The following is an 11516-nucleotide window of genomic DNA, read 5'->3' on the forward strand; positions in this document are numbered from 1 at the left end:
GCCGCCTTTGATTGGCTGGCGGTGGGTGAATATTTACGGAAGTAGTTGGTGGTTTGAGGGCGCACGGCACAGGCAGCCCTAAGACCTCCCTTGATATACTAATATGCAGACAGAAGACCATGTTTCATGTCTAAAAACTGATTTGGTAAAATCTTGTGGGACATTTCATATTCTTGTTGGCGTAACGGGAAGCGTTGCAGCCTTGAAACTGCCTCTTTTGGTCTCCCAGCTTCTTCAGCTCTCTGGGGTGAGCTCCTTCGTATTTTTTTTGTCTTAATTCAAAGCCTGCTTTCAGTTGCCATTTCTCCTGTCTTTCTCTGATACTTCTACACCTAGTACAGCACTCTGTAAACGTTTGATCCACTTTAATTGTTTAGATTCTTATCCATCAGAGAGGCGTCTGATCATTGTCCTAGCACGACAACGACCCCAAACATAAAGCTAGAGGAATAAAGAACTAGATATATTATGACCACCACAGAGCCCTGATCTCAACATCATGGAGTCAGTCGGATTACATGAAGAAGAGACAGAAGACAGTGAGACGTCTAAATCCACAGAACTGTGGCAAGGCCTCCAAATGCTTGGAACAACATACCTGCCAAGTACCTTGAAGAACTGTGCATAAGTGTACCTGACAGAACTGGTGCTGTTTTAAAAGCAAAGGGTGGTCGTATCAAATACTGATTTGATTTAGGTTTTTTTTTCTGCTTGTTGCATTTTGTATTGATGTGTAAAAGCTATTCATGGAATTATTTTTCACAGCATCATCACTTTACTTTTATTACCTAAAACATTTGCAGAGTACTTTTTATGCCCATACGTACGTTATTAGTTATTAGTTATTTCTCTGCCTGGCAGAGCACTCATGGGCACACATTAGCCACAAGATGGAGATGTTGCAGCTGTTAAGCAACAATACAACCACAGCAACAACATCACAGCAGTACAATCTTCTTATTGTAGTTCTTGTTTTCAGCTACAGTACTGTTGTTATACTCTTAGATATAGTGGTTTTCATTTAAAGCCTCAAAAAGTACAGTGGAATTAAACTAACAGTGGCGCCAGACAGTTGACTCAGCAGACCAGAATTAGCAAAAACTGCATATTAATGAAACACCTAAATAGTCAGTGTCAGTGGGAAACTAAACAGTATTTAAAATGTTAAGTGTCAGAAAGGAAGGTAAGGTATCACACACCAATGTATAGATTAAATGTTTTTGCGATGCAGAAAATAAAAGCAGTGTTGTATGTATTAGTGCACTGCTATACAGGGAGACACAGCTATGTTGTATTTGCATGGTAATATAAATAAATTATTTCATATACTTCTAAATTGTATTTATAATCGCTAACACGTTACCCTAGACAGAAATATTTATTCTGACCAACATGTCCAACTAACAATATGTCTTTCATCTAAGTTAAAATGAAACCCTTTGCTACTCCACAGCTATGTTTGGATGATGCTCCAGGGAGCAGAGGGATAAAATATGAACCAAATAATTGGTGTACTGATTGTTTGTAAAACAACAGTGGACCAGTCATCAGTGTTCAGCATCTGTAGCCACTGTTTGCTTTTAAATTGTTGAAGTGACTGCTTGTTTTTGTGAGGGGAGAAAAGTGGGATGTTGGTCTTAGTAACAACCAGTTTGAGAGATATTTAGCCGTGTAATGATCTGTGATATTTTCAAGGGAAATTCACGATGAGAGAGAGTGAGAGCTTTTATAACTGCAGCTTGGGAATTAAGAAACTCAAACTGGTTATTACACATGGTAATGAATGTATAGTATGATGATAGCAAAGAATAAAATGACGATACAGAGGTTACAAAAAATGCTGCTGGATACTGGTCATATGGTGCAAAAACATGTTATAGCAGTTGAAACTATAGGGCCAGTGTTATTGCATACATCTAACCACACAGTTCTTTGAGAGTTGCTGAGGTATATGTTAAAGTGTAAGACCCATAAAATGGACAGAGATAGAATGATACGAAAGATAAAGATTCGTCAGTTGCCTTTTTCAGGTGTCTTTTTTTCAGTTTTTCAACTCTTCAGCACTGTGGCAAAACTAAAAGGTGCTTGTAAAAAATCCCAATGAATGTCTCTGTCTTGTTTTATGGTTTAGGTCGATGTAAGAGTGATCACTACGGAGCATGCCAAGCACTTCTACAATCCTGCAGAGGTTTCAGTAAAAATCTACAGTGACAAAGATGAGTGGGAGGTAACAATGAATTTGACAAATGTCCTAGTAAACCACTACAGTCTTCTCAAACTTGGTGCCAAAGATAAACAGATGGGATTGTGGAAAATTTCAAAAATGTATATCTGAATAATACGTATTTTTGATAAATTATAAATTAAATTAAATAGATATGCAATATCATAACTTTATAATCCATTATTTCATGCACTTGAAATTCAAATATAAATTAATACCATACTCAAAATCACACTGAGTAAATTTAAGCGTGGCATGAGTTGTCAAGTATTCACTTGACAGCTTTCCAGTTGCTGAGCTCATAAGAACTTTGAAACATAAAAACATGGTCAAGGGTCAGAAAACATTGAGAAATTCTGGTCTAAAGTATCATGCATTCCAGAATAGGAGTCAGGAAGTAAGTGCCTTTGTTAGATGTGTGCCTAACAGCATGTCTCTACTCTAGATGTGGACGCAGAGATCTGACCCTGTGCTACACATTGAGCTAAGGCGCTGGGCAGACCTATTTGTCATTGCCCCCCTAGATGCCAACACTCTTGGAAAGATTGCTAATGGCATTTGTGACAATCTGTTGGTGAGAACATTTGTATCTGATTACTTACAAATTGTTTTGGCAAATAACACTCTCTGTGATTTCTCTGAAATTATTTCCGAGTTGATTTCTATGTTGGCAGACGTGTGTGGTAAGAGCCTGGGATACCAGTCGGCCTCTCCTCTTCTGCCCTGCAATGAATACGGCTATGTGGCAGCATCCCATTACAGCCCGGCAGGTATCCAGTTTGAAGGAGTTTGGTTATGTGGAAATCCCCTGCATTGCTAAGAAGCTAGTGTGTGGAGATGAAGGTAGGTTTTTGATACCACAAAAAACCTACGATATTAAAAAATCTACCAATATTTTCTTTCGCCTTTATAAAATCCCACAATGCAGGACCCTGTTGGTTTGACCATAACAATTAGAATACATTCGTTATTCACATTTCCATTATATAGATTGTAACTGCATGATAGTCTTTTGAATATAGATGAGCAGAAGATGAGCTAAATACATGACAGAGCAGACAGATGGCAACTAGTCACACTGCACCCAGATAAATATCCACCATTGTATAAAAATTGGATATTTAAGAATTGCAGCAGTTAGTTTATAAAAATGGGTTTCCATATGTGTAAGTGGACTGTCGCTGTTGATTTAAAGAGCAACTTTTTAAAAATCCTCCTCCAGTGGTTTAACTTCTCACTTTGCTGCTGTGATGTAGAAGTGAGTCGAGGGTGAGTCAGTACATTATATCATCTCTGTTGGGTGTGGTTACAGATGCAGTATAGGGCACACTTTAGTTGCTGCAATATAAAGAGAAATGCTCCAAGAAAGTTTTTGAATGCCCGCCCTTCTTATTTGGAAACTTTTTGTTCTTTTAAGGTGTGCCACCCTCAGACGTGTGTGATAAAAGATATATACTCCCTTGTTTTCATAACCCAGAATCAGTACACCAAGGCTTCCACCTTCATCTGCTACTCGGCAGACAGTCCAACTAATCCTTATGGCCATCCTTGTGGGTGGTGGTGGGACCCCACAGTAGGGCCCCCGCATTGTTGTAGCCTTTGGCAGGCCCAGGCACTAGGCTCCCGCCAGTGTGCCCCGGGCAAATGACTTTTCATGAAAGAAGATGTTGGCAGGAGTTTGGATTAGAACCACTGCTCCTTTGCATTGAAAGGCGCCAGTTGAGGTGGTTTGAGCCTACTAGGATGCCTGTGGAGGTATTCCAGGTATATTCCACTGGGAGGAGACTATGGGGGCAGACTCAGAACAGAAGATTGGGATGATTATATATCCCCTCTGAGTTGAAAATGCCTCTGGATCCCCCAGAGAAGGACAGGAAGAAGAAGTTGTGTAGTAGAAGGATGCCTTTTGGGAAGTAAACCGTGCACAACAGCTGACCCTACTGAGCTATATCTTTACTAACAGAACTAAAGGAAAGGCCTCTGACTGATAAGAAGAAGCAGTGGGGCATGACCATCACTATTTCACATAGCACACGGGAACCGCAAAGTATTCTAATAAAGACTTAATATCCTCAACTGCAGAGAAACAAGCAAAATCAAGGCTTACTCTCTATTCTGTAATAACAAAGAGCACTTCCTGGGTACGTGTCCTCAGTTTCAGAACAAACATCACTACCGAGCAGGAGACTGCATGAATCATAGGAAACAGTAAATGTGTGGGAGGGCATATGAACCTGTTCAGTATGCTCTGTAAACAGAAAGCCAGATACACACCACTGGTATGTCACCTGCGGCATGGGCTAGTGTAAATGTGATCAGTAATGTGTTCACACCATAATAATCAGACTATAGCACACCATTCATACACTGTAGCCACTTTACAGATATAGTACAAGCAGTTCTCTTGTAGTAATTTCTGGCAGTATACTGTAGAGTCTATTTGTTTAATTGCACTTGTTAATGTAGTATGTGGTCTGTTTTGTATGAGTATTTGGCACACCTATTGGTCTGGCATACATCCAGCTTAACATGACTAAACGTAAGTCCAATCTTTAGATGTTGTGATAGTTCTGATAGTGCTGCACCTCTCTAACCCCCTAATTTTATGATTGAAAAAAAACACTTAACATTTTAGTCAGTTTATTATATTGTGCATTTGATTAGAACATGATAAAATTTCATGAGCAACTTTTCATTTCAACCCAATACAAACATATATTTCAAGGGGAGTATCGCCCATAAGAGAGTTGAGTATGATTCTAAGATTTACTGTAATTTAGGCAAAAACCGAGGCTGGTTCATGAACACAGACACTGAAGTAGAATCCAACAAACATCTTTTTAAATGCCCTGGGGAATCTCCACCTATTGCAGGACTTATTCCCCAGGGCATCCCCTTTTTCTTGTTATTAGGGAATTTTCCACCATTATTTCCAGGTTCTTTCCTTTGAGTTGATCATTTATTCCAACTAATCTGATTTGGCATCTATCTAATTGTGTTATTTTTACACACATTGATGTCAGTCCAGGGTCTCCATGGATAATTCGGGTGATTTGTTTTGTTTCACCTGTTCCATGACCCTGGTAGTGACGTGAAAATTATGGAGTCTTCCTCGTGCCTTCCAAGACCTAGGTTTTTCCATGATCTAATTTACCATACATGTACATGTCATTAATTAACCAATTACCTTGTGCCACTACATACCTACATCATGAACTGTTAATTACATCCATTTGTGTGCTACCCACACCAGTGACCACATAACACACTTAGTGCACGCATCTTAAATGCTAGTCATACATCTTGGCTTGCTTAATACAATATTAGGTCTAAATCTAAAAATATACCGCAACATCACCACAGCATACTCGTTAAGCAGAAAGTGTCCTAATTAAGCCGTCTCGACCATTAGTTAGCAAGGACAGTGCTCTACAGAGGCAGACTGTGTGATAAAACATGACGAGTTACACTTGCCCATGTCTGGGTAGCCGTACTTCAATGTATAAATAGCCAGTATGAGAGCACCTCAGCGCTCACACAGTCTGATAGTCTGATGGTTGTGTTTCGCACTTGCAAGTGAATAAAACACAGAGAGATACTCTTCTCTTTGTGAGTCTTTATTATGGGAATTTCCACCACGCCTTCAATGGAACTAAATGTTTTTGTAGCCCTCTGCAGATCGTTGCCTCAACACAATACTGTCTCTGAGCTCTGCAGGCAGTTCCTTCCACCTCATGGCTTGGATTTTGCTCTGCTGTACATTGTAATCTGTGAGACTTTATATAGACAGGTGTGTGCCTTTCTAAATCATGTCCAATCAATTGAATTTACAACAGGGGGACTAAAATCAAGGTGTAGAAACATCTCAGAAATGATCAAGAGAAATGGGAGGCACCTGAGCTAAATTTCAAGTGTCATAGCAAAGGGTCTGAATACTTATGTCAATGTGATATTTTAGAAAAACAGTATTTTTTTCTGAAGAAAATCATACCAAAATACATGTACATATAGCTTTAAAAAGAATATAAAAGTGATCAATTAACAAAGTCTTAAAAATGCTCAAATGAAAATTTAGAATAACTTCTAATCTCAAAGCCATACCTTAATAAATTCTCTATTCTTTAAATCTTTTAATTTGAAGTAGTTTGCATTAACTGTATAACAAGTCATAGCACATACCAGCGTTCTGACTGCTTTGCGTCATTGATTCCCTGGTTTTGTCTGAACAAAACACTCAGATGACTCAGCACAAATCCAGGTAACGCTGTGTATGTACAAGGAATATGTTTATTAAAGTGTGTTTCATTCACAAGGGCTTGCAAGATCATTTTAATCATTGTTTCCAGGCCACTGACTGACAATGCATTCCTCTCGGCAGAGGGTGTTTGTGCAACCAGTGACTTTTCACTTTGTTGCAGGTAAAGGCGCCATGGCAGAAGTATCGACCATTGTCAGTGCTGTCAAACAGTATCTTCAGAAACCAGATGAGTCATCTGAGAAAACATGAACATCACATTGTATTGTACATTCAGCTGACACCAAAGACCAATAAAAAGAAAAATAAACATGATGAATTGTCTTCAAAAGAGTTTGTGTTTGACCTCTTACTTGATAACTCCTCCTCTTGGGAATGTGGGTGTGCACGGACTGTCATAAACTGGCATCTCTCTGACTCTTCTGTGAGTTTTGTTACACCTGTTGGGGCAGTACAAACACACACCTTTAACCTTTGTTTTTGGACTTTGATGATCTCATGGAAGTTTTGGCAAATGTCTGTCTCACATACTGAATGCAAATAAGCATTTTCAGTGTTGGGGGTGAAAGACTATACACATGCAATTCAGTATGGGAGACAGACATTTGCCAAAACTTCCATGAGAGCATCAAAGTCCAAAAACAAAAGTTAAAGGTGTATGGTATGTGTATAGTTTTTCATCCCCAACACTGGAAATGCTTATTTGCGTTTTATTCCTTAAAGGAAGTTGGAAAAGAAATGGTGCCTTACTGCCACCCTCTTAGAAAAGGGTGAGGTTGAATGTACGAGCTGTTTGGCAATCCTGGTTAATGATGTGCTCCACTTGGTATTCTAGGAAGAAGCTTTGTTCCTCTGAATTTGATTTATTTTCTGATTAATGCAGGTAAACAAACAATACAGTTGTGGTTATACTGAGCATATTATTGTGTTATGTCAAATTACCATATGAATACAGTTCAAATACTACACCTGCTTAAAAAATTGTGATTGTAATCCCCAGGCTGTTATCAGAATGGGATAAATACTGTATCACAGGTAGAAGGTGAAAGAAAGTTGAGTTAAAAATGTCATTTTCAAATTTAAAGAAAAATAAATCATTAAATGCATGTGCTTATCAAGTCATCAATTCTACTGTGAACAACATTTTCTTATTTGAGTCAGTAGTAGCTGTCATGATGGTGCCTATGGGGTTAATTATGTGAGACAACGCAGCGGAAAGTCTTTTCCCACAAGGCAGTTTGACAGACTGGCTTTACTGCAGGCAGCGACACATGAAACTGTCAGCTGAGGTAGGGATGCCTCAGCCTCGGTGACCATTAGCAAACATACACTTTTAAAAGAGCCACAAAAGGGGTGGTAGATGTTCCAAAGTGCATTGCACCAAATGCTTTTTCACCATGACTGAAAGTATCAAAGGTAAAAGAGTGATGAAACCCACAGTTCACATTAGAGTTAGACATGTTTATCTTTGTTAAAACCCTCCATCTCTTAACAAAGTGTAACGCACCAGTCTGGATTGTGTCGAGGAAGCAAACTAGACAATGGTTTGTTTATACCACATTGGTGAGCAGAAGCAGACTTTAACAACTGTCTTACTTGTAACAAACTGGAAGGGACTGAACCTTGTAGGTGGTAACACTGGAGGTTTGTCTCCTCTGCAACATAAGGAAACATAGCACACACATTTTAGTCTAGTTCAAGATATGAATACTCAAACAGTGTCATTCACAGACCAAAACCCCATGACAAGAACATGACTGCAAAACAGATTCACATTCACAAACACCATCTAAATTAGTGCTGTTAGTATGAAGTAGATCATTAAAATTATTCTTTCTTATAGTCATACAGCTTTTATGGTACAAAACATAAAAGTTTTCCTGATCAAATCCATTGTTGGTGAATCATTAATTTAATTTTTTTTGTCATCAAACTGTAAACTGAATTCCAAAACATTGGTATTTCTCTTCGCCGTAACAGTGAATCCATCCTTTATAACAAACATGTAGACATATGTACTGCTCAAGTTTTTTTTTTTCTCCATACTTTTCCAGATATGTTTTATCTTGGTTTATCTGTGTTCCCACCAAATCCAAGGGAAGCGGGGGGGGGGGGAATTTGGTTTGCAAATAACATTATTACTGTGGAGTAGTCAAGGTTGCAGCACATGGAGTCGTGTGAATGGCTCTTCAAATGAGAAGCATCCTTCCCTGAGCCATAACTTGTCTTGCTGCTATTGGCTGCTGTGTTTTGTTAATGAGGCCACAGACACATTACATCAGCCACACCGTTGAGGGGAGTGTCACTGCAGCCTTGACAGCGCTGTGGGAGTGTGCAGCCTGCAGGTGCGCCCGAAGGGAATAAACACCATGCTCTCAGAGCTATGGTCAAATCACCAAAACTGCAGATAGGCTGTAGTCAGAGTCAGTGTGAACTAATCAAAGCTTTGCTTTTCAAGACTAAACATACCACTCTTATCCACTGCCCCTTAATTTCCTGTTTATCAAAAGATGTTTATTTCAAGAAGTGTCTGAACAGTGTCACAAATAATATTATCATACTCTCAGCTCTATCAGATCTCTTTGTTTTTTGTTGTGAATCACATGAATACTGTTGAAAATGAAGGCTAACAAAGCTAAACATAAAAGATGATAAAGCTGTAAGTCTGCAAGAGACAAGAGATGCAGCATACCAGCTCAACACAAAACAATCACAATGCAACAACTCAATACTGGTTTATTTCCCATGCAATTAAATTAAATGATTGTTTCAACTAGTTTGTCACTGTCATTACAATTCCAGCCTCAACCTAAAGGAGTAACTCGGGTAGTAGCTTAACTTAACTAACACCTATCAGGTCATCTCATTGCAATAAAAAGGCCTAAAAACAGAACCATACGACCAGAAAGCAAGAGCAACACATCATAGTTGACCATCTAGAATGACTAAAATCAATATCAGGAAGTAAAAGACAAATCTGATTGGAAAGTTTTAAAATCTTAGAGGGAAGCGGGATAATCAAATAGCTCAAGGGGAGTTTGCAGTTTATTCTATATGAAAAGCGCAATTGTCAAATGTAAAAATAGTTCAGCCAAGGTTAGTGCATACATATACATATGCATACTATATGTTATTGTTAATGGCTTGTGAGGCAGTTTGGAAACTTTTTGGGAGATTTAGTTAGACCTTGAATGTGCTATGATCAACTGTTGAGTTAACTTGCTGAAGGTTAAGTTAAATATTACCTTCAGTGGGACCATGGAGTTTAGTATTAGCAGATTTGTTAATTCCACTGAACTCTAGATGGAAAGCTGCAGTGGAGAGACTGAAAATGAAATATATGTGTGTATTACCAGAGCAGCAAATGATTCAAAAAAGTAATGTCAGCTATCCACATTGCTCAATGCATACTTTTCACAGTGAGTATAGTCTACAGTACACCATGAAAGCTTTGGATGGCAAATATGCATTACGCCTATATGATATCTCCTTCTCTGTGATAACGTGTGCACGCTCAGGTGCACATGCATCTCATGTGACTGATGCAACTCCTGCAGTCTCTAGGCTCAACGTGTATCTTCTGGTCTCCAGGGATGTTCAACCAGGTTTCATCAGAAACTACATCCTGAGAGATCAGCTGCTCTGCTCCCTGTGTCACCACAACTCACTTTATTGACTCTCAGACGTTTAAAAGAGGTAAACACCTCGTAGATTCACTCAGGAGCAAGTAGAAATTTATGAAGTGCATTTCTCTCACATGGGTTGAAATATTGTACTTGATATGGTCATAATGTTCTGTGTACTTTCTGTACATATTGTCCTGTATGTTACACAAAAAGCAATTATGAAGTTGTGTCTCTGCCATTAGAAATGTCATGTGAGTATATCTGAGAATTTACAATTAACTGACCAATAAAAGCCCCTTGAAATTTATATCCAACTTTTTGCACAGCCGCCTGTAAAAAAATTAACTGACCCAGATTTTTACTACTCAGTTTTACTACAACCACTCATTGTTCATATCCAGGATACAAACCCACTGAACAGAAAATGCTACCCATGTTGTTAGCCCCAGGGAAAGACAAACCCTTCTTTGAGCTCATTTGTTTACCCTATGAACGGTTAGAATTATCTGCAAAGTGTTTGCTATGAATTATTATGTATTTATGTAGATTAGACACTTAATATGAGGAAGTTTCACAGAGAGAGATAATCTTCAACAAAATGGTGCTGCCAACTCTGCATATACTGCTGATAGTTGTAAGTATCAGGAAATAAGAGGCAGCAGGTTATTTTAAATGAAACAGATAATCAAATCTTCCCCCCATTCTGTATAATCATTCACCGACTTACCTACTACAGGTCCATGGGGGTGTTTAAGGGTGGATGAGAATATCTGGCCCTTTCCTACAGTTTTCTGTCTGTGAATGCCGGACTGCTGTGTCTATGTCTGTTTTCCTTTCCAGTTTAGAAACCCATTTCTAACAACTGACTACAATACTGTATGTATTTAATGCATCATTTGCCTTCCATGTTTGAACATCTGTGTTGGTGTACCCATATGGCATACTGTTAGCCCCTTGATGCCTTGTGTTGGCTAGCCTTAAGCTGTAATGTCATGGTAACTGGAAATGGGGGAGATGTGAGAGCGCTCCGTGGGGAGGCTTCCCTGCCTCCTCTCCTCAGTCAAACCCCTTGATGAGCATCTCTTTACCTGCGAGGCCACAGGGACTGATGGAAGCCACCAACTTGTCGAGACTAAACTGTGGCAGCCCCGCAGGACACACAAATTAGGCTCCAACTCACGGGTGAGGAGGGACCAGTATGATGCAAGTGCAACAAGAGATGAACTCATTCAGAGGGTAAATCAAGTGGAAGAATTCAGATTGATGATGATGTTGGATTGTCTGTATCTCACCATGATGGTCTTATTATAGTACCGGCCATGCTGCTAAGTCGAATATCACTACTTTACTAGCACTATTACAGTGTAAAGTAATTGTATGTCACTGCTGTTGGACAAACTTAAATGTTGGA

The 11516-nt window shown here is 39.1% G+C and overlaps 1 protein-coding gene across 1 annotated transcript; it reads left to right on the top strand.

Annotated features, from left to right (window-relative positions):
• The first annotated feature begins 57 nt into the window (after nucleotides 1-57).
• Nucleotides 58-6788, top strand: ppcdc (phosphopantothenoylcysteine decarboxylase). The gene is made up of 5 exons (XM_022754344.1): nucleotides 58-247; nucleotides 2132-2227; nucleotides 2670-2798; nucleotides 2899-3067; nucleotides 6643-6788. Exons 1-5 carry the CDS (start codon nucleotides 104-106, stop codon nucleotides 6729-6731), a joined length of 627 nt encoding a protein of 208 aa, XP_022610065.1. The 5' UTR covers nucleotides 58-103; the 3' UTR covers nucleotides 6732-6788.
• Nucleotides 6789-11516: the final 4728 nt, after the last annotated feature.

This window comes from Seriola dumerili, unplaced genomic scaffold, assembly GCF_002260705.1.
Source record: "Seriola dumerili isolate Sdu_G_001 unplaced genomic scaffold, Sdu_1.0 BDQW01000219.1, whole genome shotgun sequence".
In the NCBI taxonomy this organism is placed as follows: Eukaryota; Metazoa; Chordata; class Actinopteri; order Carangiformes; family Carangidae; genus Seriola; species Seriola dumerili.